Source organism: Oncorhynchus keta, chromosome 19 (genome assembly GCF_023373465.1).
Source record: "Oncorhynchus keta strain PuntledgeMale-10-30-2019 chromosome 19, Oket_V2, whole genome shotgun sequence".
Lineage (NCBI taxonomy): Eukaryota > Metazoa > Chordata > Actinopteri > Salmoniformes > Salmonidae > Oncorhynchus > Oncorhynchus keta.
This window is the reverse complement of record NC_068439.1, coordinates 77,779,044-77,805,668: the sequence shown is the minus strand read 5'-3', so window position 1 is coordinate 77,805,668 and position 26,625 is coordinate 77,779,044. Positions and strand designations below refer to the sequence as shown.

The window sequence follows — 26,625 nt, the reverse complement described above, 5'->3', positions numbered from 1 at the left end:
TCAGTAGAACACAGTATTACAGGTCAGTAGAGCACAGTACTACAGGTCAGTAGAACACAGTACTACAGGTCAGTAGAGCACAGTACTACAGGTCAGTAGAACACAGTACTACAGGTCAGTAGAACACAGTACTACAGGTCAGTAAAGTACAGTACTACAGGTCAGTAGAGCACAGTACTACAGGTGAGTAGAGCACAGTACTACAGGTCAGTAAAGTACAGTACTACAGGTCAGTAAATCACAGTACTACAGGTCAGTAGAACACAGTACTACAGGTCAGTAAGAGCACAGTACTACAGGTCAGTAGAACACAGTACTACAGGTCAGCAGAGCACAGTACTACAGGTCAGTAAAGTACAGTACTACAGGTCAGCAGAGCACAGTACTACAGGTCAGTAGAGCACAGTACTACAGGTCAGTAGAGCACAGTACTACAGGTCAGTAGAGCACAGTACTACAGGTCAGTAAAGTACAGTACTACAGGTCAGTAAAGCACAGTACTACAGGTCAGTAGAGCACAGTACTACAGGTCAGTAGAACACAGTACTACAGGTCAGTAGAACACAGTACTACAGGTCAGTAGAACACAGTACTACAGGTCAGTAGAACACAGTACTACAGGTCAGTAGAACACAGTACTACAGGTCAGTAGAACACAGTACTACAGGTCAGTAGAACACAGTACTACAGGTCAGTAAGAGCACAGTACTACAGGTCAGTAGAGCACAGTACTACAGGTCAGTAGAGCACAGTACTACAGGTCAGTAGAGCACAGTACTACAGGTCAGTAGAGCACAGTACCACAGGTCAGTAGAACACAGTACGACAGGTCAGTAGAGCACAGTACTACAGGTCAATAGAGCACAGTACTACAGGTCAGTAGAACACAGTACTACAGGTCAGTAGAGCACAGTACTACAGGTCAGTAGAACACAGTACTGCAGGTCAGTAGAACACAGTACCACAGGTCAGTAGAACACAGTACTACAGGTCAGTAGAACACAGTACCACAGGTCAGTAGAACACAGTACTACAGGTCAGTAGAACACAGTACCACAGGTCAGTAGAACACAGTACCACAGGTCAGTAGAACACAGTACGACAGGTCAGTAGAGCACAGTACTACAGGTCAATAGAGCACAGTACTACAGGTCAGTAGAACACAGTACTACAGGTCAGTAGAGCACAGTACTACAGGTCAGTAGAACACAGTACTACAGGTCAGTAGAACACAGTACTACATCTCCTTTGCTAACTGCGACCCAGACACAGATTTACAGACCTGGAGGTCCTACAGCTGTTTTTCCTCTTCCTTTACATAAAATACAAAAATTAGTTTCCTAACCCTAACACAACCCTAAACCTAACACACTCCTAACACAACCCTAACACAACCATAAACCTAACACACTCCTAACACAACCCTAAACATAACACACTCCTAACACAACCCTAACACAACCATAAACCTAACACACTCCTAACACAACCCAAACCCTAACACAACCCAAACCCTAACACAACCCTAAACCTAACACAACCCCAACACAACCCTAACACAGCCCAAACCCTAACACAAGCCCAACACAACCCCAACACAACCCCAACACAACCCTAACCCCAACACAACCCAAACCCCAACACAACCCTAACCCCAACACAACCCTAAACCTAACACAACCCCAACACAACCCCAACACAACCCCAACACAACCCCAACACAACCCTAACCCCAACACAACCCAAACCCCAACACAACCCTAACCCCAACACAACCCTAACCCCAACACAACCCTAACCCCAACACAACCCTAACCCTAACACAACCCTAACCCCAACACAACCCTAACACAACCCTAACCCTAACACAACCCTAACCCAAACACAACCCTAACCCTAACCCTAACACAACCCTAACCCTAACACAACCCTAACCCCAACACAACCCTAACCTTAACTGCAGGAGGACTTTGGAAAGCAGCTGCGCCAGGTGAGAGGGGACAATGAGGAGCGTGTATTCCACCTGGAGTGCAACCTGGCCCGGCTACAGAGCGACCTGGCCCTGGGTGCACACCACCGTCGTGGAGACCTCCGAGACGTTGCCGTATCCACGGGAGATGACCTCTCACAACGGACCGTCCACAACGTGTGCGTCCAGACGGACCGTCAAACCTTTATCAGAACCCTTGAGGATGAGGAGGGAGGTGTCAGGCTGGGCCCCCAACCCCCCCTCAATGTGCCTAAGAGACTGGGCCTGGCTTCTATCAGTCTAAATCTGTCTGGACAGGCTACCTCTCCCTCTTCTCCCTCTTTTCCCCCCCTTCTCCCTCCTCCACCTCCTCCTCCTCCTTTCCCAAAACAGACCCAGGGACTTGACGGCCCTCCACCGCCACCAGGCTGTGTTCCCCCTCCCCCTCCAGGTGTGTTGGTGGATAAACCCCACAGGAAGCCTGCTGTGGAACCAGCCTGTCTCATGAAGCCTCTCTACTGGACCAGGATACAGATACAGGACAAGTAGGTGTTACATCTAACTATCAATCAATCAATAAAATGTTTCTTTCCCCAAAGTAGTATTTTTCTTCTACAAGGTAACAAAATCGTTATTGCTCTTCCATTTTTACATCTTAATCACCATTTTAAAGTTGTTTTTTACTTTGCGAAACACAGACCAACCACTGATCCCACCCCGATGTTGTTATTTATCACTGATCCCGCCCACCTCGATGTTCACGCTTATCACTGATCCCGCCCACCTCGACGTTCACGCTTATCACTGATCCCGCCCACCTCGACGTTCACGCTTATCACTGATCCCGCCCACCTCGACGTTCACGCTTATCACTGATCCCGCCCACCTCGATGTTCACGCTTATCACTGATCCCGCCCACCTCGACGTTCACACTTATCACTGATCCCGCCCACCTCGATGTTCACGCTTATCACTGATCCCACCCACCTCGACGTTCACGCTTATCACTGATCCCGCCCACCTCGACGTTCACACTTATCACTGATCCCGCCCACCTCGATGTTCACGCTTATTACTGATCCCGCCCACCTCGATGTTCACGCTTATCACTGATCCCGCCCACCTCGATGTTCACGCTTATCACTGATCCCGCCCACCTCGACGTTCACGCTTATCACTGATCCCGCCCACCTCGACGTTCACGCTTATCACTGATCCCGCCCACCTCGATGTTCACACTTATCACTGATCCCGCCCACCTCGATGTTCACGCTTATCACTGATCCCGCCCACCTCGATGTTCACACTTATCACTGATCCCGCCCACCTCGATGTTCACGCTTATCACTGATCCCGCCCACCTCGACATATAAGGGAGGTTTCTGAGTCAAAGATGAACAAGGTGATTAGCTCACTAAAGAACTCTAAAGCCAAAGATGTGTTTGGTCTGGACTCTTTCTTCAAAACTACAAAGAGTCACTCATTGGCCCCATTACTACGGTCACCAACACATCTATTGGTCTCGGTGTGTTTCCAAGGGTATGAAAGTCAGCCATAGTAACGGCCATCTTTAAATTGTGCGACCCTGCTGATGTGAGTAACTACAGGCCCATTAGTATACTACCTGTGGTGTCAAAGGTTGTTGAAAAGTGTGTAGCAGAACAACTGATTGCCCACCTCAACAACAGCCCCTTCACATTACACTCCATGCAGTTTGGCTTCAGAGCGAAACACTCCACAGAAACGGCCAACTGCTTTCTTCTGGAAAATGTGAAGTCCAAGATGGACAAAGGGGGCGTTGTTGGGGTTGTGTTTCTGGACCTTAGGAAGGCTTTGAATACTGTTAACCATGAGATTCTCATCACAAAATTGTCCAAGTTCAACTTTTCCCCCGATGCCTTGAGATGGATGAAATCATACCTTGAAGGCAGAACTCAGTGTGTCAGAGTGAGCAATGAGCTGTCGCCTATTCTTAGATATGATGTGGGCCTGCCCCAAGGGTCAATACTGGGGCCCCTCTTGTTCAGATCTGCCTTCTGTCTGTACTGGGTCTGAAGTTCAAATGTATGCAGATGATACAGTGATACATGTGCAAAGAGTAAACAACAAGCAGCACAATAACTCACTACTGTAATAGTCCAGGTTACAAAGTGGCTCAGTGACTCGTGTTTGCATCTCAATGTGAAAAAAACAGTTTGCATGTTCTTCACAAAGAGGGCAACAGATGCTACTGAGCCAGATGTCTATGTGTCAGGGGAGAAGCTCCAGGTGGTATCTGATTTTAAGTACCTTGGCATCATACTTGATTCCAACCTCTCTTTTAAAAAGCATGTGAAATAGGTCATTCAGATAACCAAATTCAACCTAGCTAATTTCCGATTTATACGAAATTGTTTGACTACAGAGGTAGCAAAACTGTACTTCAAATCTATGATACTCCCCCACTTAACATACTGCTTGACTAGTTGGGCCCAAGCTTGCTGTACAACATTAAGACCTATTCAGTCTGTCTACAAACAGGCTCTCAAAGTGCCTGATAGGAAGCCCAATAGCCATCATCACTGTTACATCCTCAGAAAGCATGAGCTCCTGAGTTGGGAAAATTTTGTGCAATACACCGACACATGTCTTGTATTCAAGATCCTAAATGGCCTGGCTCCCCTCCACTCAGTATTTCTCTTAAACAGAAAACCCAAACATATGGCAGCAGATCCACAAGGTCTGCCATGAGAGGTGACTGTATAGTTCCCTTAAGGAAAAGCACCTTTAGTAAATCCGTTTTCTCTGTGAGAGCTTCCCATGTCTGGAATACACTGCCATCAGACACACATAACTGCGCCACATATCACACTTTCACAAAATGCATGAAGACATGTCTAAAGGTCAATCAGATTTGTGAACATGGTCCCTAGCTGTGTGTTGTCGCTTTCCATGTTGTCTGTTGTCTGTAGCTTGTGAGGTGTGGAAACACTTTGTTGCTTTTATGGATTTTGTCTTGCTGCTTTTTGTTCTATGTTACTCTGTCTGTATGCTACGTCTTGCTTGTCCTATGTTGCTCTGTCTGTATGCTACGTCTTGCTTGTCCTATGTTGCTCTGTCTGTATGCTACGTCTTGCTTGTCCTATGTTGCTCTGTCTGTATGCTACGTCTTGCTTGTCCTATGTTGCTCTGTCTGTATGCTACGTCTTGCTTGTCCTATGTTGCTCTGTCTGTATGCTACGTCTTGCTTGTCCTATGTTGCTCTGTCTGTATGCTATGTTGCTCTGTCTGTATGCTACGTCTTTCTTGTCCTATGTTGCTCTGTCTGTATGCTACGTCTTGCTTGTCCTATGTTGCTCTGTCTGTATGCTATGTCTTTCTTGTCCTATGTTGCTCTGTCTGTATGCTACGTCTTGCTTGTCCTATGTTGCTCTGTCTGTATGCTATGTCTTGCTTGTCCTATGTTGCTCTGTCTGTATGCTATGTCTTGCTTGTCCTATGTTGCTCTGCGTGTGCTCACTGCTCAATGATTGTCTATATTGTAATTGTTTTTAATAACCTGCCCAGGGACTGCGGTTGAAAATTAGCCGGCTGGCTAAAACCGACACTTTTACTGAAACGTTGATTAATGTGCACTGTCCCTGTAAATATAAAAATAAACTCAACAACAAAAATGTAAATGCAACTTGCAACAATTTCAATGATTTTACTGAGTTACAGGTCATATAAGGAGTCAATTTAAATAAATTCATTAGGCCGTAATCTATGGATATCACATGACTGGGAAGTGGCGCAGCCATGGGTGGGTCTGGGGGGGGGGCATAGGCCCACACACTTGGGAGCCAGGTCCACCCACTGGGGAGCCAGGCCCAGGCCCAGCCAATCAGAATTAGTTTTTCCCCGCAAATGGGCTTTATTACAGACGGAAATACTCCTCAGCTTCCTCAGCTGTCCGCGTGACTCGTCTCAAACGATCCCACAGGTGAAGAATCCGGGTGTGGAGGTCCTGGGCTGGCGTGGTTACATGTGGTCTGCGGTTGTGAAGACGGTTGACTGGTCTCAAACGATCCCACAGGTGAAGAATCCGGGTGTGGAGGTCCTGGGCTGGCGTAGTTACATGTGGTCTGCTGTTGTGAGGCCGGTTGACTGGTCTCAGACCATCCCACAGGTGAAGAATCCGGGTGTGGAGGTCCTGGGCTGGCGTGGTTACATGTGGTCTGCTGTTGTGAGGCCGGTTGGACGTACTGCCAAATTCTCTAAAACAACATTCAATTCTCTGTCAACAGCTCTGGTGGACATTCCTGCATATGGAACATTTCTGGGATCTTTTATTTCAGATAATGAAACATGGGACCAACACTTTGCATGTTGTGTTTATATTTTTTCTGTTCAGTGTATGTAACCCTTTTACATCAGCAGTTGTCACAGCACTTTACAGTAACCTGGTCTAGATCAGAACACTTAGCCTGGTCCCAGGTCTGTTAGTGCTGTATAGTACAGCATACTTCTATGGTTGTTTTCATGCCAAACAGACCAAGGACCAAGCTAGCAATCTTGCCCTATTTTGTTGAAGCACATCTTGGTTCCTGTTAAGCCTTTTCATTCCTTGTGGAATATGGGGTCCATTGACAAATTGCTTCCATCCCTTTTTCTAGGTTTGGCTCATAAGAGCCTGGTATAAACGTTTTGGGTGGCTGTACAGTAGACAATTTAGTGTCGTCTGCCAGTAATACAGCAGGCATTGATTTGTGTGTCGTCCAATCCATTGGCCAACCTCTCTACTGTTGCATTTTAATCTGAAACCTTTTGAACAAACTTGTACCCACCCACAGCTCTCCATCCAGCCAATGTAGTCAACTGCAAACGGTTATGTTACGAGTGTGGCTCGTGTTAAGTTGCTGTTGTTCCAACAGCCTCCCTGGACGGTTTTTCATCCTGGTGGTGATTGCACGAGAGCAAAGAAGAGAGAAGAAGAAAAAAAACCAGTTGAAATTGAAGAAAACGTCTCCACACCATGTGAATGGACTTTCAACATTGTAGAACCTATTTATTTGTGGAAACTTAGATTTTATTTTATTTTTATAGAAAATATGAACAAATGGCATGGACAAAATTATTTTCAGATCTCTCCATAGGGTTTAGATGGGATTTGATGGGATAGATGGGATAGATGGGATCTGGACTTTGCTGTCCTGGGTGCTTTTCAATGTGTGATTGGGGTTGTTGTCCTGCTGGAAGATCCACAACAGAGATACAGTACTTGGACACTGGGTTGAACATTGCACTCCAAAAAACCTTAATAATCTGCTCCTAAATTAAAATGATGAACTAAATTAAAATTGCTTCTGCAATGTTGACAATCCTATAACATTCTTTTCAATTTCAATTTATTTGTGAAGAAATAAGGGTTTATTTTAGAAAAGTGCCAGTATATCTGGCCACAACGTGTTATTCTTAATCAGTATGTTTTTGATCTAGACTTATTTCTCTCTCTGTGGGAGGGAAACATATGTTTCTTCTCTTGAGAGTCAGGTCTGTCTTCGGCAGCCTTTCTCAATAGCAAGGCTACACTCACTGAGTCTGTACATAGTCAAAGATTTCCTGAATTTAGGGTTAGTCACAGGGGTCAGGTATTCTGCCTCTGTGTACTCTCTGTTTATGGCCAAATAGCATTCTAGTTTGGTCTGTTATTTTGTAAATTCTTTCTAATGTCAAGTAATTCTCTTTTTGTTTTCTCGTGATTTGGTTGGGTCTAATTGGGCTGCTGTCCTGGGGATCTGTGGGGTCTGTTTGTGTTTGTGAACAGAGCCCCAGGACCAGCTTGCTTAGGGGGTTCTTCACCAGGTTCGTTTCTCTGTAGGCGATGGCTTTGTTATGGAAGGTTTGGGAACAAGAATAGACTGAGGAGTTTCAGAAGAATTTTTTTTTTTCTGGCCATTTCGAGCCTGTAATCGAACCCACAAATGCTGATGCTCCAGATACTCACCTAGTCTAAAGAAGGCAATGTTTTCCTTCTTTAATCAGAACAACAGTTTTCAGCTGTGCTAACATAATTTCAAAAGGGATTTCTATTGATCAATTGTTGTTGCCTAATTGTTTCCACACTACTTTCCACACTACTTTCCTTCCATCTATAGCATTTCTTAATATTATTAAGTTCCCCTGGCTTTAATGTCTCATGATTGAGCATAGCTCTGTTCAAGTAGAGTGTGATTTTGCTGTGATCTGATAGGGGTATCAATGGACTGGCTGACGCTCTAAGAGACTCTGGGTTGAGATCAGTTTATAAAGTAGTCTGCTGCCAAGAGATGAGCTATAGGTGTACCTACCGTAGGAGTCCCCTCGAAGTCAGATTCTTGTCCAGTTCTGGCATTTACAGTAGGTCGCCACAGACTAGTACATGGCCCTGGGGCTGGAAATTGTTAATCTCCCACTCTAGGATGGATAAGCTGTCATCGTTAAAGTATGGGGATGCTAGTTATTAGCATACCCCCCGAGTCTCTTCCCTGTTTCACACCTGGTAGTTTGGTGGATGGTACTACCAGCTCTCTGTAACCTAGAGGTCAACCAGTGGGTCCGTCTCCTGTATACCATGTTTCTTGTAGGATGACAATGTCTGTATTTCCAATTTCTTTGATGAAGTCTGGGTACCTGCTCTTTTGGCCAAAGGCAGAGGACCTCAGACCTGGTATATTCCTCTCTTTTTATCACTCACTCACTCTCTCTCTCTCTCTCTCTCTCTCTCTCTCTCTCTCTCTCTCTCTCTCTCTCTCTCTCTCTCTTTCTCTTTCTCTTTCTCTCTATCACTCTCTCTCTATCACTCTCTCTTTCTCTTTCTCTATATCACTCTCTCTCTCTTTCTTTCTCTCTATCACTCTCTCTCTCTATCGCTCTCTCCACGTCTCTCTACCACTCTCTCTCTACCTCTCTCTCTCTACCTCTCTTTCTCAGTAAGGACACACTGTGGAACTCTCTTGTGGAACCCGACATCATCAACACCACAGAGTTTGAAGATCTGTTCTCCAAGACCACCTTGCAGACCAAGAAAAAACCTCTGTCAGAGGCCTATGAGAAGAAAGCCAAGGCCAAGAAGGTACTGTGAGGCTCCTCTCTGATTCAGGGGGGTTGGGTTAAATGTGAAAGACACATTTCAGGTGAGTGGATTCAGTTGTGCAGCTCACCAGGTTTCCGCTTTCCCTATGTAGCACAATATGGAGTGGCAATGTGTCTGTTGACCTCTAGAGGGGACTGATGTCTGGATTTACAGTTACAGTTACACTATTGCTTAATGTCTTCATTAAATTAACTATGAATTCAGTTTGGATTCCCAGGCTAGCTGAAGCTATGGTTCTAGTCCAAAATATAAAGTATTCATGTTTTATTTCTGGATGCCAAAACGTGTCTGTGAATTTGCTCCTCGAATGAACATAATAGTTCTTGATGTGAAGTAATTTTATAACTTTTGTTCCAGAAACCTGATCAGAAAATGCTTGTTTAAAAATTAGTTTATGAAGTCTCCATTATCATCTATAGTATAGTCAGACATGATGAAGTCTCCATTATCATCTACAGTATAGTCAGCCATGATGAAGTCTCCATGGTCATCTATCTATAGTCAGCCATGATGAAGTCTCCATGGTCATCTATCTATAGTCAGCCATGATGAAGTCTCCATGGTCATCTATCTATAGTCAGCCATGATGAAGTCTCCATGGTCATCTATCTATAGTCAGCCATGATGAAGTCTCCATGGTCATCTATCTATAGTCAGCCATGATGAAGTCTCCATGGTCATCTATCTATAGTCATCCATGATGAAGTCTCCATGGTCATCTATCTATAGTCATCCATGATGAAGTCTCCATGGTCATCTATCTATAGTCAGCCATGATGAAGTCTCCATGGTCATCTATCTATAGTCAGCCATGATGAAGTCTCCATGGTCATCTATCTATAGTCATCCATGATGAAGTCTCCATGGTCATCTATCTATAGTCAGCCATGATGAAGTCTCCATGGTCATCTATCTATAGTCATCCATGATGAAGTCTCCATGGTCATCTATCTATAGTCAGCCATGATGAAGTCTCCATGGTCATCTATCTATAGTCAGCCATGATGAAGTCTCCATGGTCATCTATCTATAGTCAGCTATGATGAAGTCTCCATGGTCATCTATCTATAGTCAGCCATGATGAAGTCTCTATGGTCATCTATCTATGGTCATCCATGATGAAGTCTCCATGGTCATCTATCTATAGTCATCCATGATGAAGTCTCCATGGTCATCTCTCTACAGTATAGTCATCCATGATGAAGTCTTTTCATGGTCATTGTCATACAGTGTTCCACTTTATAGGTACTGTACACCATGTTGTGATTTTCAATGTGCTTGTACAAAAGCACTAGCGAAAATTCTACATCAGAGATAGAAAGAGAGAGAAAGGGGGGAAACAAGAGAATGATGGGAAGAGAGTGAAGAGGAGGGGGGAGACTAGAGAAAGCAAGGGGTGGAGAGAGAGGGAGGGGGAGACAAGAGAAATATAGAAAGAGAGAGGAGGTAGAGAGAGGAGGAGATGAGAGAGGAGAGAGAGAGTCTCCATGGTCAGAGAGAGGAGAGGAGAGAGAGAGTCTCCAGGTCATCTATCTACAGGTGGAGTGGAGAGATGAGGAGAGGAGAGTCATCTATCTATAGTCATCCATGATGAAGTCTCCAGAGAGAGAGAGAGAGAGAGAGAGGAGGTGGAGAGAGAGGAGAGAGAGAGATGAGAAGAGAGAAGAGGAGAGAGAGAGAGAGAGAGGGAGGTGGAGAGAGAGGAGAGAGAGAGAGAGAGAGAGAGAGAGAGAGAGAGAGAGAGAGAGAGGAGAGAGAGAGAGAGAGAGAGAGAGAGAGAGAGTGAGAGAGAGAGGAGAGAGAGTGAGGAGGTGGGAGGTGAGAGAGAGAGGAGAGAGAGAGAGAGGAGGTGAGAGAGAGAGGAGAGAGAGAGAGAGAGAGAGAGAGAGAGAGAGGGGGAGTGGAGAGAGAGGAGAGAGAGAGAGAGAGGAGGTGGAGAGACAGGAGAGAGAGAGAGAGAGAGAGAGAGAGGGGGAGGTGGAGAGAGAGGAGAGAGAGAGGAGGTAGAGAGACAGGAGAGAGAAAGATAGAAAGATAGAACGAGAGAGAGAGGAGGTGGAGGGAGAGGAGAGAGAGAGAGAGAGAGAGGAAGGGGGAGACTAGAGAAAGCAAGGGGTGGAGGGAGGGGGAGACAAGAGAAAGATAGAAAGAGAGAGGTGGTGGAGAGAGAGGGGGGGGAGAAGAGAGAGAGAGAGAGAGAGAGAGAGAGAGAGAGAGAGAGAGAGAGGAAGGGGGAGACAAGAGAAAGGGAGAAATACAGAGGAGGTTGAGAGAGAGGAGAGAGAGGCTCTGGTCACCATCAGGGAGTGAGAGAGAAAGAGAGGGGGTGGAGAGAGAAAGAGAGTGGGTGGAGAGAGAGAAAGAGAGAGAGGCTCTGGTCTCCATTAATGATCAACCCCTTCATTAGTCTTCCATTAGTCCACCTCCCTTCCTCTTACCTAATCTGATGGTCAGTTGAGCTCTACTGCTGTCATGGTGACAGTGTTGTCTTCTTCTCCCTGGTCAGGTCATCAAGCTGCTGGATGGTAAGCGTTCCCAGGCTGTAGGGATACTCATCTCTAGTCTGCACCTGGAGATGAATGACATACAGCAAGGTGAGTGGCATTATCAAGCCCTTGATTAGGTGAATCAGGTGAGCTTTTCAGGGTTACAGCAACATTGTGACATGTCTGGCGTCCCTGGGGTGAGGTTTGAAAACCCTGGCATGTACTGTGTACCTAAAATCATCTCTGAGAAGAAGGGCGCATACTCTCTCTACCCTCTTTTTTAAAAGCTTAATTTTAGAGATTCAATAGAGGCCTTTATCCAAAACTATTACATAAATAGTAGCTAAATGTCTATGTGGCACATGTGGGATGCGAACCCACGACTTAATCTAAGATGACACAAGTAACAGTTTACACATACAGAATATTCAATATGTGTGGTCCGTGTAGGACTCAAACCCACACTCAAGCACTAGTCTATGTTCCAACCAAGTGAGTCATCTGAACCACAACTTAAAGTCTGACTCTGGACCCCTCTACCCTGTATCTGACTTCAGGCAGACAGACAGACAGACAGACAGACAGACAGACAGACAGACAGACAGACAGACAGACAGGGCCTAACTCCAACCACCACCAAATCTCCATTCAGCTGTACTGTAATACAGTCATATCTGATCTAGTCAGACCAAGTGGTGAAGTCTCCATGGTCATCTATCTATAGTCAGACCAAGTAGAACATCAGGACAAACAGTGCATTCTGAAAGTTTTCAGACCCCTTGACGTTGTCCACATTTTGTTACATTACAGCTTTGGTCTAAAATTAATTAAATAAATGTTTTTCCACATCAATATACAGACAATACCCCATAATGACAAAGCGAACAGTTAAAAAAAACAAAAAAACAACAGAAATACCATATTTACATAAGTATTCAGACATTTGTTATAAGACTCGAAATTGAGCTCAGGTGCATCCTGTTTCCATTGATCATACTTGAGATGTTTCTGTAACTTAATTGTCGTGAATTCAATTGATTGGACAGGATTTGGAAAAGCACACCTGTCTATGTAAGGTCCCACAGTTGACAGTGCTTGTCAGAGCATTATCCAAGCCATGAGGTCGGAGGAATTGTCCATAGAGATCCGAGACAGGAATTTCGGGAAGGGTACCAAAAATGTCTGCAGCATTGAAGGTCCCCAAGAACACAATGGCCTCCATCTTTCTAAAATGGAAGAAGTTTGGAACCACCAAGTCTCTTCCTAGACTTGGCCACCCGGCCAAACTGTGCAATCGGGGGAGAAGGGCCTTGGTCAGGGAGATGATAATGAACCCAATGGTCACTCTGACAGAGCTCCAGAGTTCCTCTTTGGCGATGGGAGAATCTTGCAGAAGGACAACCATCTCTGCAGCACTCCACCAATCAGGACTTTATGGTAGAATGGCCAGATGGAAGCCACTACTCAGGAAAAGACACATGACAGCCTACTTGGAGTTTGCCAAAAAGGCACCTAAAGGACTCAGATCATGAGAAACAAGATTCTCTGGTCTGATGAAACCAAGATTGCACTCTTTGGCTTGAATGCCAAGCTTGACGTCTGGAGGAAACCTGGCACCGCTCATCACCTGGCCAATACCATCCCTACGATGAAGCATGGCGGTGGCAGCATCATGCTGTGGGGACGTTTTTCAGTGGCAGGGACTGGGAGACTAGTCAGGATCGAGGGAAAGATGAACTGAGAAAAGTACAGAGAGATCCTTGATGAAAACCTGCTCCAGAGCGCTTTGGACCTCAGACTGGGGCGAAGGTTCACCTTCCAACAGAACAATGACCATAATCACACAGCCAAGACAATACAAGATTAGCTTCGGGACAAGTCTCTGAACGTCCTTGAGTGTCCCAGCCAGTCCAGACTTGAACCCAATCGAATATCTCTGGAGAGACCTATAGCTGTGCAGCAACGCTCCCCATCCAGACAGAGCTTCAGGGAATCTGCAGAGAAAAATGTGAGAAACTCCCCAAATTCAGGTGTGCCAAGCTTGTAGCGTCATACCCAAGAAGACTCTAGGCTGTAATAGCTGCCAAAAGTGCTTCAACAAAGTACTGAGTAAAGTGTCTGAATACTTATGTAAATGTGATATTTAAGTTTTTTATTTTAAATACATTTGCAAAAAGCTTTAAAAACCTGTTTTTGCTTTTTCATTATGGGGTATTATGATGTCATTATGGGGTATTATGATGTCATTATGGGGTATTGTGATGTCATTATGGGGTATTGTGATGTCATTATGGGGTATTGTGATGTCATTATGGGGTATTGTGTATAGATAGATGAGAGGAAAAAAAACATTTAATCCATTTTAGAATAAGGCTGTAACGTAACAAAATGTGGAAAAAGTCAAGATGTCTGAATACTTCCAAAATGCACTGTAGTGCATTGCTTTTGACCCTGGCCAGGCAGTGCACTATATAGGGAATAGTGTGCCATTTGGAACAGATTCTGAGTTACCATTTGAATTGGGAAAGACAGTACCTTAAGGGGAAGGAATCTACACTGTGGGTCTCTTTGGTTTCTGTGGCAGGGAGCAATTAGTTTCCCAGAAGTGGAGAGTTTTAGATTTGGTGTGTGTGTGTGTGTGTGTGTGTGTGTGTGTGTGTGTGTGTGTGTGTGTGTGTGTGTGTGTGTGTGTGTGTGTGTGTGTGTGTGTGTGTGTGTGTGTGTGTGTGTGTGTGTGTGTGTGTGTGTGTGTGTGTGCACGCGCGCATCTGGCCCTCACACACCTCTCACCAGCCCAACATTGATCATGTGGAGACAGACCTTGTCCACTGGGATATCATAGATATATCGGTTTCAGCAGCAACTTTAAGAACAGGGAAACATCCATGTTTTGTTGAAATGTTTAATCTGATCCAGTCATGTTGGATTTCAGCTCTGTGAAAGTACACCTTTGGGAATCGTGTAGGAGAGTTGGCTTCAGTTTTTTGTGTGAAAAAAATCTTACAATTACACCTACAGCCTCCCGCCAGTCGTAGAAATACCCTTATGTGACCCCACAGGCCGGTAGAGATGTAATTCACTGTATACTGTGTATCCATCCATGCACTACCTTCGCTCGTGACTCAATGAACCTGTTTACTCCTGTAGCTGTGCTGACGGTGGACAACTCCATCGTGGACATGGAAACCATCCAGGCCTTATATGAAAACGTGAGTACCACTCCTTTCTTGTCTTGTCCTTTTTTTTTGTTGCCTTTTGAGCCCTCTTCAGTTTGTTAAGTGTTGTTTGATGCCCTACCAGAGAGCCCAGCCCGATGAGCTGGAGCAGATAACGAGACACTACCACACTTCAGAGGAGGAACTGATCAAGTTGCTGGACAAACCTGAACAGTGAGTGTTCTCCTTTCCCTTCTCATCACCTTTTTAACTTTCTGTGGAGGGTGATAGCTGGGGAAAACCTTGTGAGTAGCTCCACCTCAAGACACCATCTCCACCTCAAAGCACCATCTCCACCTCAAGGCACCATCTCCAAGTCAAGACACCATCTCCACCTCAAAGCACCATCTCCACCTCAAGGCACCATCTCCAAGTCAAGACACCATCTCCACCTCAAAGCACCATCTCCACCTCAAGGCACCACCTCAAAGACACCATCTCCACCTCAAGCACCATCTCCACCTCAAGACTCCACCTCAAAGCACCATCTCCACCTCAAGACACCATCTCCACCTCAAGACACCTTCTCCACCTCAAAGCACCATCTCCACCTCAAGACTCCACCTCAAAGCACCATCTCCACCTCAAGACACCATCTCCACCTCAAGGCACCTTCTCCACCTCAAAGCACCATCAAAGCACCATCAAAGCACCATCTCCAATTTGGCATGGACCTTCAGATCCTCAAAACGTTATACAGCTGCACCATTGAGAGTATTTTGACTGGCTGCATCACCGCTTGGTATGGCAACTGCTTGGCATCCGACTACAAGGCGCTGCAGAGGGTAGTGCGTGCGGCATAGCTGGGGCAAAAGCGTCCTGCCACCCAGGACCTCTATACCAGGTGGTGTCAGAGGAAGGTCCTAAAAATTGTCAAAGACTCCAGCCACCCAAGTCATAGACTGTTTTCTCTGCTACCGCACAGCAAGTGGTACCAATGCACCAAGTCTGGAACCAACAGGACCCTGAACAGCTTCTACCCCCAAGCCATAAGACATAGTTAGTCTGGGTAACAATTGGTTAACTATTTAACTCTCTGCATTGACCCTATTTGCACTAATTATTTTGACTCATCCCATATCCTGCTGCTACTGTTTATTATCTATCCTGTTGCCTAGTAGCTTTATCCATACCTATATGTACATACTGGATTTAACTCAATTACCTCGTACCCCTGCACATCGACTCGGTACTAGTACCCCGTGTATATAATAGACAAGTTATCATTTCTCATTGTGTATTTATTCCTCTGCATTGATGGGAAGGGCCTGTAAGTAAGCATTTCTCTGTTAGTCTACACCTGTTGTTTAAGAAGCATTTCACTGTTAGTCTACAGCTGTTGTTTAAGAAGCATTTCACTGTTAGTCTACACCGGTTGTTTATGAAGCATTTCACTGTTAGTCTACAGCTGTTGTTTATGAAGCATTTCACTGTTAGTCTACAGCTGTTGTTATTAGTCTACACCTGTTGATTATGAAGCATTTCACTGTTAGAAGCATTTCACTGTTAGTCTCACACCACCTGTTGTTTATGAAGCATTTCACTGTTAGTCTACAGCTGTTGTTTATGAAGCATTTCACTGTTAGTCTACACCTGTTGTTTGAAGCATTTCACTGTTAGAAGCATTTCACTGTTAGTCTACAGCTGTTGTTTATGAAGCATTTCACTGTTGTCTAGTGTTAGTCTACAAGAAGCATTTCACAGCTGTTTGTTTAAGAAGCATTTCACTGTTAGTCTACAGCTGTTGATTATGAAGCATTTCACTGTTAGTCTACACCTGTTGTTTAAGAAGCATTTCACTGTTAGTCTACACCTGTTGTTTATGAAGCATTTCACTGTTAGTCTACAGCTGTTGTTTATGAAGCATTTCACTGTTAGTCTACAGCTGTTGTTTAAGAAGCATTTCACTGTTAGTCTACAGCTGTTGTTTAAGAAGCATTTCACTGTTAGTCTACACCTGTTGTTTATGAAGCATTTCACTGTTAGTCTACAGCTGTTGTTTATGAAGCATTTCACTGTTAGTCTACAGCTGTTGTTTATGAAGCATTTCACTGTTAGTCTACAGCTGTTGTTTATGAAGCATTTCACTGTTAGTCTACAGCTGTTGTTTAAGAAGCATTTCACTGTTAGTCTACAGCTGTTGTTTAAGAAGCATTTCACTGTTAGTCTACAGCTGTTGTTTAAGAAGCATGTGACACATACAGTTTGATTTGATTGTAAGTGTACGCATTGGAACAAAACGGTAAAGTAGGAAGTAAAAGTAGGAAGTGTACCAATCAATATATGCTGTGATTTGTTGGTTAAACTCAACTGACATTCCAAAATATACATTTAATTTCATGAGCCACATCAGTTGGCATCATATGAATGAAAATGTTATTTTACCATGAAAATAATTGCCACACAGTACCAGGCAGCATAGACGGCACAACGGTTCACCAACAAAAAATCCCCTTTATAATAAAGCATTCTATGCATCCTTGCATTTGCAGACTTACTGTATGTAAGATACACCACATGATCAAAAGTATGTGGACATCTCATTCAAAAATGAGGGGTATTAATATGGAGTTTGTCCCCTTTTTTGCTGCTATAACAGCCTCCAATTATCAGTGAAGGCTTTCTACTAGATGTTGGAACATTGGACTTGCTTCATTCAGCCACAAGAGCATTTGTGAGGTCGGGCACTGATGTTAGGCGATTAGGCCTGGCTCGCAGTCGAAGTTCCAATTCATCCCATAGGCGTTCGATGGAGTTGAGGTCAGGGCTCTGTGCAGGCCAGTCAAGTTCTTCCACACCGATCTCGACAAACCATTTCTGCATGGACATCGCTTTGTGCACAGGAGCATTGCCATGCTGAAACAGTAAAGGGCCTTCCTAAAATGTTGCCACAAAGTTGGAAGCACAGAATTGTCTAGAATGTTATTGTATGCTGTAGCGATTTCCCTTCACTGGAACTAAGGGGCCTAGCCCGAACTATGAAAAACAGCCCTCGACCATTATTCTTCCTCCACCAAACTTTACAGTTGGCACTTTGCATTCCGGCAGGAAGCGTTCTCCTGGCATCCGCCAAACCCAGATTCATCCATCACACTGCCAGATGGTGAATCGTGATTCCTCACTCAAGAGAACGTGTTTCCACTGCTCCAGAATCCAATGGCAGCGAGCTTTACACCACTCCAGTCGACGCTTGGCATTGCGCATGGTGATCTTAGGCTCGTGTGCAGCTGCTCGGCCATGGAAACCCGTTTCATGAAGCTCCAGACGAACAGTTCTTGTGTGCTCGATTTTATTCACATGCCAGCAACGGGTGTGGCTGAAAAAGCAGAATCCACTAATTTGAAGGGGTGTCCACATACTTTTGTGTATATCGTGTAGCTTACTATTCCGAATGTGATGAACAGATTGGATAGTCATAAATTTGTCGAATAAAATATCTAATTTACTGTTGAATGCAGCACGTAGTGATGTAGAGTAGGTCTAAGCTATATCACATATGTTTCTTCTCCTTTCTTTGCATGGGGAAAAATGTGCCCTTTTTCTAAACACATTTCATGCAATTCTACTGTAGTTGATGACTGGAGACATTAGCAGAATAATTTTTAATATGACAAAAAAAATGACAGGGTAGCCTACTCTGCTGACACTGACCCACAGATCAATAGAAAGGATGTTGTCGGATCCATATAATTAGCATATGGGGCGGCAGGGTGGCCTAGTGGTTAGAGCGTTGGACTAGTAACCGGAAGGTTGCAAGTTCAAATCCCACTTTCCTAGTCAAATAAAATAAATACACATGTGAAGGGGAGACACAAATACAATATGACATCTAACCTGGAGGAGAACATTATTATCCAAAAACAGAGAGGGGCACTGAGCCAACAATGATAAAGACAGTCAAGATGTCCACTCACCAGGGCTGATGCTCTCTGCTGGTGCCAATAAGACAGGCTACTGTTCATTCAATTAAGTTGAGAATGTTGACAAGTTAAATACAGAAGTCTTTTCATTGTCATCTCTTTACAGCAGGAGCCATTTGCTTTCCCAACTATGTTTTCCTGCGATTGTATTTTCAAATATTGCGATATGCCTGGCTGGGCTTCTCTACTTTTCAGTAACAGTCACAACTCAACAATCATCTATTTGCCGTTCGCGGTCCAAATTGCCAGTCCTTCAGACTAAGTGATTTAACACAATAAACAGCTTAGCCGTTTCTTTATTAAAGAAGCTAATGGTCCGGTGTAGTAGCCTATTTTGAATGATTGTATTTATTTCTGTATAGGGTATTTAAGCTCTATAATTTTGGCAAATGTAATTCAATTTACTTTAGGGGAAGCTTATCTTAAACGGTTATGATGGTTATTTTATTTTCAAGACGGCCTTCATCCGTAACCGTCGGTTACACGGTAATTCTGCCAGCCCTAAACTCTAATGTAACTTCCATCATGTCTTCTTCCTGTCTCCCTGTGTTGTCTCTAGGTTCCTCTATGAGCTATCTCAGATACCAGACTTCCCAGGCAGAGCTTCATGTATCATCTTCCAGTCTGTCTTCATAGACGCCATCGCCTCCGTACAGCGGAAGGTTGACATCGTCTCTCGCGTCTGCAAGGTAGTTCCAAGATAATAAGGAATATTAAGAGATTCCCGATTCCCTACCAGATGAATTGAGGAGCTTGCTGTGCTCATTTAAACACACATTCAAGCCTATGTGTCAGGCCTCATTTCCATGGTCTATTTCGGTGGCTCGGTAACAGAGTAACCACAGGAAGCGTGTGTACTGTACACCACATTGTTCAAAATAATCTGTAGTGTTCTGAAGTGCAGTCAAAAGTCTCTAAGTTAACAGGAGGTTGGTATCTCTGAATGTAGGATCTGTTGGAGACCTCCAGTGTGAGGGAAGTAATGGGTCTGGTTCTAGCTCTGGGGAACCACATGAACGGGGGCAACAGGACCAGAGGACAGGCTGACGGCTTCGGGCTGGAGATCCTGCCCAAACTGAAAGACGTCAAGAGCAGGGTAATGAAGTCTCAACTCTACAGTATTGTAGTGACTTTAGTATCATTCCTAACAACCTCATGTAAAAAGGTTCAAACCCCTTGTTGTAATGGCTAAAGTGTTGGACTGACAATCATAATCACAGAATAGTGTACAATCAGATTAGTGTACATTGTAAACTAGTATACACACATACCAAGGTGTAATTATTAGTTTGTCTTGTACACATTCACAGCTAAATGCTGTTCCTCTCTCGTACCATCCAATAGCATAATTTTTTTATTTTACCTTTATTTAACTAGGCAAGTCAGTTAAGAACAAATTCTTATTTACAATGACGGCCTAGGAACAGAAGGTTAACTGTCTTGTTCAGTTGACCCACTTTGTCAGCTCAGGGATTTGATCTAGCAACCTTTCGGTTACTGGCCCAATGCTCTTACCACTACGCTACCCGCTCTAACCAGTAGGCTACCTGCTCTAACCACCACTAACCTCTAGGCTACCTGCTCTAACCACTAGGCTACCTGCTCTAACCACCACTAACCACTAGGCTACCTGCTCTAACCACTAGGCTACCTGCTCTAACCAGTAGGCTACCTGCTCTAACCACCACTAACCACTAGGCTACCTGCTCTAACCACTAGGCTACCTGCTCTAACCACCACACTACCAACTCTAACCACAAGGCTACCTGCTTTAACCACTAGGGTACCTACTCTAACCACTAGGCTACCTGCTCTAACCACTAGGCTACCTGCCCTAACCACTAGGCTACCTACTCTAACCACTAGGCTACCTGTTCTAACCACTAGGCTACCTGCTCTAACCACTAGGCTACCTAACCACTAGGCTACCTGCTCTAACCACTAGCCTCCTACTCTAACCACTAGGCTACCTGCTCTTGCCACTAGGCTACCTAACCACTAGGCTACATGCTCTAACCACTAAGCTACCTAACCACTAGGCTACCTGCTCTAACCACTAGGCTACCTGCTCTAACCACCAGGCTACCTGCTCTAACCACCACACTACCTGCTCTAACCACTAGGCTACATGCTCTAACCACGAAGCTACCTAACCACTAGGCTACCTGCTATAACCACTAGGCTACCTAACCACTAGGCTACCTGCTATAACCACTAGGCTTCCTACTCTAACCACAAGGCTACCTACTCTAACCACTAGGCTACCTGCTCTAGCGACTAGGCTACCTAACCACTAGGCTACATGCTCTAACCACTAGGCTACCTACTCTAATCACTAGGCTACCTAACCACTAGGCTACCTGCTCAAACCACTAGGCTACCTAACCACTAGGCTACCTGCTCTAACCACTAGGCTTCCTGCTCTAACCACTAGGCTTCCTACTCTAACCACTAGGCTACCTGCTCTAACCACTAGGCTACCTGCTCTAACCACTAGGCTACCTGCTCTAACCACTAGGCTACCTGCTCTAACCACTAGGCTACCTGCTCTAACCACTAGGCTTCCTGCTCTAACCACTAGGCTACCTGCTCTAACCACTAGGCTACCTGCTCTAACCACTAGGCTTCCTGCTCTAACCACTAGGCTACCTGCTCTAACCACTAGGCTACCTGCTCTAACCACTAGGCTACCTGCTCTAACCACTAGGCTACCTGCTCTAACCACCTAACCACTAGGCTACCTGTCTCTAACCACTAGGCTACCTGCTCTAACCACTAGGCTACCTGCTCTAACCACTAGGCTACCTGCTCTAACCACTAGGCTACCTGCTCTAACCACTAGGCTTCCTGCTCTAACCACTAGGCTACCTGCTCTAACCACTAGGCTACCTGCTCTAACCACTAGGCTAACCACTAGGCTACCTGCTCTAACCACTAGGCTCCTGCTCTAACCACTATCCTGCTCTAACCACTAGGCTACCTGCTCTAACCACTAGGCTACCTGCTCTAACCACTAGGCTCTAACCACTAGGCTACCTGCTCTAACCACTAGGCTACCTAACCACTCTAACCACCACTAGGCTACCTGCTCTAACCACTAGGCTACCGTCCTAGGCTACTCTAACCACTAGGCTACCTGCTCTAACCACTAGGCTCCTGCCTAACCACTAGGCTACCTGCTCTAACCACTAGGCTACCTCCTCTAACCACTAGGCTTCCTGCTCTAACCACTAGGCTACCTGCTCTAACCACTAGGCGTACCTGCCTAACCACTAGACTACCTGCTCTAACCACTAGGCTACCTGCTCTAACCACTAGGCTACCTGCCTAACCACTAGGACTCAAACCTGCTCTAACCACTAGGCTACCTGCTCTAACCACTAGGCTACCTGCTCTAACTTTATAGGTCTAACCACTAGACTACCTGCTCTAACCACTAGGCTTCCTGCTCTAACCACTAGGCTACCTGCTCTAACCACTAGGCTACCTGCTCTAACCACTAGGCTTCCTGCTCTAACCACTAGACTACCTGCTCTAACCACTAGGCTACCTGCTCTAACCACTAGGCTACCTGCTCTAACCACTAGGCTACCTGCTCTAACCACTAGGCTACCTGTCTCTAACCACTGGTGGCTTCCTGCTCTAACCCTAGGCTACCTTGATCTAACCACTAGGCTACCTGCTCTAACCACTAGGCTACCTGCTCTAACCACTAGGCTACCTGCTCTAACCACTAGGTTTGCTCTAACCACTAGACTACCTGCTCTAACCACTAGGCTACCTGCTCTAACCACTAGGCTACCTGCTCTAACCACTAGGCTACCTGCTCTAATGGTTAGGCTACCTAACCACTAGGCTATCTGCTCTAACCACTAGGCTACCTAACCACTAGGCTACCTGCTCTAACCACTATGGGCTGGTTGATCCTGCTCTAACCACTAGGCTTCCTGCTTAATCTAGGTACCTGCTCTAACCACTAGACTACCTGTTTAACCACTAGGCTACCTGCTCTAACCACTATGGGGTTTGCTCTAACCACTAGGCTATGGTGGTTTAACCACTAGGTCTATGCTGGTTTGGTCTAACCATGGTGGCTTTGGTTAGTCTATGCTGGTTTGCTTTGGTCTAACCATGGTGGTTTACCTGATCTAACCACTAGGTTTCCTGCTCTAACCACTAGGCTACCTGCTCTAACCACTAGGTGGTTTGTTGATCTACCACTGGTTTGCCCTAACCACTGATCTATGGTGGTAACCACTTGGCTTGATTAACCACTGGCTACCTGCTCATTGCTCTAACCAATGGCTATCCTGCTCTGTTGTTGTTGTAACCACTATTGTTGTTGATACCTGCTCTAACCACTAGGCTATTACTCTAATGTCTAGGCTACCTGGATCTTGGCTACCTGCTCTAACCATGGCTTCCTGGTTAACCACTAGACTACCTGCTCTAACCACTAGGCTACCTGCTCTAACCACTAGGCTACCTGCTCTAACCACTAGGCTACCTGCTTTAGGCTACCTGATCTAACCACTAGGCTTCCTGCTCTAACCACTGACAGGCTACCTGCTCTAACCACTAGGCTACCTGGATGATAACCACTAGGCTACCTGAAATCTAACCACTAGGCTACCTGGTCTAACCACTAGGCTTTGCATCTAACCACTGAATACCTGCTCTAACCACTAGGCTACCTGCTCTAACCACTAGGCTACCTGCTCTAACCACTAGGCTACCTACTCTAATCACTAGGCTACCTAACCACTAGGCTACCTGCTCTAACCACTAGGCTACCTAACCACTAGGCTACCTGCTCTAACCACTAGGCTTCCTGCTCTAACCACTAGGCTTCCTACTCTAATCACTAGGCTACCTGCTCTAACCACTAGACTACCTGCTCTAACCACTAGGCTACCTGCTCTAACCACTAGGCTACCTGCTCTAACCACTAGGCTACCTGCTCTAACCACTAGGCTACCTGTCTCTAACCACTAGGCTTCCTGCGCTAACCACTAGACTACCTGCTCTAAGTCTAGGCTACCTGTTCTAACCACTAGGCTTCCTCTCTAACCACTAGGCTGGTTTGCTCTAACCACTAGGCTTCCTGCAGCTAACCATTTAGGCTACCTGCTCTAACCACTAGGCTACCTGTCTAACCACTAGGCTTCCTGCTTCTAACCACTAGGCTACCTGCTCTAACCACAGGCTACCTGCTCAGAACCACTAGGCTACCTGCTCTAACCACTCAGGCTGAGTCCCGCTCCTAACCACTAGGCTTCCTGCTTCTAACCACTAGGCTACCTGCTCTAACCACTAGCTACCTGCTCTAACCACTAGGCTACCTGCTCTAACCACAGGCTACCTGCTCTAACCACTAGGCGTCCTGCTCTAACCACTAGGCTACCTGCTTAACCACTAGGCTACCTGCTCTAACCACTAGGCTACCTGCTCTAACCACTAGGTCCTGCTCTAACCAAAGAGGCGTCCTGCTCTAACCACTCAGGCTACCTTCTAACCACTAGGCTACCTGCTCTAACCACAGGTTCCTGCTTAACCACTAGGCGTCCTGCTCTAACCACTAGGCTACCTGCTCTAACCAAAGGCTACCTGCTCCTAACCACTAGGCTTCCTGCTCAACCACTAGGCGTCCTGCTCTAACCACTAGGTACCTGTCTCTAACCAAAGGCTACCTCTCCTCCTAACCACTAGGCTTCCTGCTCTAACCACTAGGCGTCCTGCTCTAACCACTAGGCTACCTGCTCTAACCACTAGGCTACCTGCTTGATGTCGTTTGGATGTGTCGTGTCTTTGCTCGTTTCAGGACAATCGAATCAGTCTGGTCGACTACGTGGTATCATACTATCTCCGCAATCTGGATGAGGTAATGTCACTTTATTGGTCTATGGTGGTTTGGTTGATCTATGGTGGTTTGGTTGATCTATGGTGGTTTGGTTGATCTATGGTGGTTTGGTTGATCTATGGTGGTTTGGTTGATCTATGGTGGTTTGGTTGATCTATGGTGGTTTGGTTGATCTATGGTGTTTGGTTGGTCTATGGTGGTTTGGTTGATCTATGCTGGTTTGGTTGATCTATGGTGGTTTGGTTGATCTATGGTGGTTTGGTTGATCTATGGTGGTTTGGTTGATCTATGGTGGTTTGGTTGGTCTATGGTGGTTTGGTTGATCTATGGTGGTTTGGTTGATCTATGCTGGTTTGGTTGATCTATGGTGGTTTGGTTGGTCTATGGTGGTTTGTTTGATCTATGGTGGTTGATCTATGGTGGTTTGGTTGATCTGGTGGTTTGGTTGATCTATGCTGTTTGTTTGATCTATGCTGGTTTGGTTGGTCTATGGTGGTTTGGTTGATCTATGCTGGTTTGGTTGATCTATGGTGGTTTGGTTGATCTATGGTGGTTTGGTTGATCTATGGTGGTTTGGTTGGTCTATGGTGGTTTGGTTGGTCTATGGTGGTTTGGTTCCTCTATGCTGGTTTGGTTGGTCTATGGTGGTTTGTTGATCTATGGTGGTTTGGTTGATCTATGGTGGTTTGGTTGATCTATGGTGGTTTGGTTGATCTATGGTGGTTTGGTTGATCTATGGTGGTTTGGTTGATCTATGGTGGTTTGGTTGATCTATGGTGGTTTGGTTGATCTATGGTGGTTTGGTTGATCTATGGTGGTTTGGTTGATCTATGGTGGTTTGGTTGATCTATGGTGGTTTGGTTGGTCTATGGTGGTTTGGTTGATCTATGGTGGTTTGGTTGATCTATGGTGGTTTGGTTGATCTATGGTGGTTTGGTTGATCTATGCTGGTTTGGTTGATCTATGGTGGTTTGGTTGATCTATGGTGGTTTGGTTGATCTATGGTGGTTTGGTTGATCTATGGTGGTTTGGTTGATCTATGGTGGTTTGGTTGATCTATGGTGGTTTGGTTGATCTATGGTGGTTTGGTTGATCTATGGTGGTTTGGTTGGTCTATGGTGGTTTGGTTGATCTATGGTGGTTTGGTTGATCTATGGTGGTTTGGTTGATCTATGGTGGTTTGGTTGGTTTATGGTGGTTTGGTTGATCTATGCTGGTTTGGTTGATTTCTGGTCATTCTGGTTTAGCTTTTTTGCTTCCATTCTAGAATGTTGATCAACATTGTTATTGCTGTTGTTGTTGTTATCACTGGATATTGTTGTTGATGTTGTTGTTGTTATCACTGGATATTGTTGTTGATGTTGTCACTCTGATGTTGTTGTGGTTTCCCTCCAGAACGCTGGGACAGAGAGAAGTGTCTTCCCTCTCCCCGAGCCTCAGGATGTGTTCCTGTCAGCCCAGGTCAAGTTTGAAGACATCACCAAGGAGCTGAGACAGCTGAGACGGGACCTGACAGGTGGGGGAATCATAACACATGAGTCATTATTGATTGGATGATAATGCCCTTTTCCAGAAATGTAACTCACTATTGTAAGAGAGAAACTCCCCTCGTCCACCACCAATGGTGAGAGGTCTTTTAGGCATCACAATACCCACTTGAATAACTGAAAAGTGTGACAGCATGTTTTTTGTATTTCTGTGAATGTAACGGTGTTACTCTGAGGTTAGTGTGTTATGTGTTCGTGTTTGAGAGCCTCCTTCAGCCTCTGTAACTCTATCTCTGTAGTTAGTGCTGCTTCAGATTCCTCACAGTCGCAACCTCAGACCCAGTCAGTCTGGCAGTGTTCTGTTCTCACCAGGCCGCAACCTCAGACCCAGTCAGTCTGGCAGTGTTCTGTTCTCACCAGGCCTCATTCAGACAGCAATAGGATGGTTTCCCGTCAGCCATTACTGGCCACAGCAGCCATTTAAAAAAATAACTATTTTAATGCTGAAGCACCATGTTTGACCAACTCACAGTCCACTCAGCTTCAGAACAAAAGAGTCCCTCTCCTCCACAGTCCACTCAGCTTCAGAACAAA

General features: G+C 45.4%; 1 protein-coding gene and 2 long non-coding RNA genes across 59 annotated transcripts in view; 1 reads left to right on the top strand and 2 right to left on the bottom strand.

Annotated features, from left to right (window-relative positions):
- Positions 1-26,625, top strand: part of LOC118397903 (formin-like) — a 59,179-nt gene that overhangs the window by 18,503 nt on the left and 14,051 nt on the right. For all 3 annotated transcript variants that reach the window (XM_052471357.1, XM_052471356.1, XM_052471358.1), the window contains 9 exons: positions 1,964-2,514; positions 8,901-9,042; positions 11,570-11,657; positions 14,697-14,758; positions 14,850-14,938; positions 19,244-19,373; positions 19,634-19,780; positions 24,506-24,565; positions 25,940-26,060. In XM_052471357.1, the coding sequence (XP_052327317.1) occupies positions 1,964-2,514; positions 8,901-9,042; positions 11,570-11,657; positions 14,697-14,758; positions 14,850-14,938; positions 19,244-19,373; positions 19,634-19,780; positions 24,506-24,565; positions 25,940-26,060 (1,390 nt within the window). The remainder of the gene's footprint in view (positions 1-1,963; positions 2,515-8,900; positions 9,043-11,569; positions 11,658-14,696; positions 14,759-14,849; positions 14,939-19,243; positions 19,374-19,633; positions 19,781-24,505; positions 24,566-25,939; positions 26,061-26,625) is intronic.
- On the bottom strand, positions 14,945-17,240 carry LOC127909497 (uncharacterized). 6 transcript variants are annotated; one of them, XR_008071542.1, is made up of 4 exons: positions 16,542-17,240; positions 16,286-16,357; positions 15,227-16,208; positions 14,945-15,175 (listed from the first exon to the last, which is right to left on the bottom strand). It is a non-coding gene; the product is annotated as an uncharacterized LOC127909497 (long non-coding RNA). The 6 variants fall into 6 exon arrangements; XR_008071537.1 differs by having other exon boundaries at positions 15,227-16,172; XR_008071539.1 differs by having other exon boundaries at positions 14,945-15,118; positions 15,227-16,172.
- On the bottom strand, positions 19,788-24,586 carry LOC127909495 (uncharacterized). 50 transcript variants are annotated; one of them, XR_008071496.1, is made up of 7 exons: positions 24,441-24,455; positions 23,442-23,536; positions 22,109-22,297; positions 21,440-21,552; positions 21,145-21,409; positions 20,430-21,102; positions 19,791-20,356 (listed from the first exon to the last, which is right to left on the bottom strand). It is a non-coding gene; the product is annotated as an uncharacterized LOC127909495 (long non-coding RNA). The 50 variants fall into 50 exon arrangements; XR_008071527.1 differs by lacking the exons at positions 23,442-23,536; positions 24,441-24,455 and adding exons at positions 24,047-24,088; positions 24,462-24,586 and having other exon boundaries at positions 19,788-21,102; positions 21,440-21,573; positions 22,109-22,171; XR_008071526.1 differs by lacking the exons at positions 23,442-23,536; positions 24,441-24,455 and adding exons at positions 24,047-24,088; positions 24,462-24,586 and having other exon boundaries at positions 19,788-21,102; positions 22,109-22,171.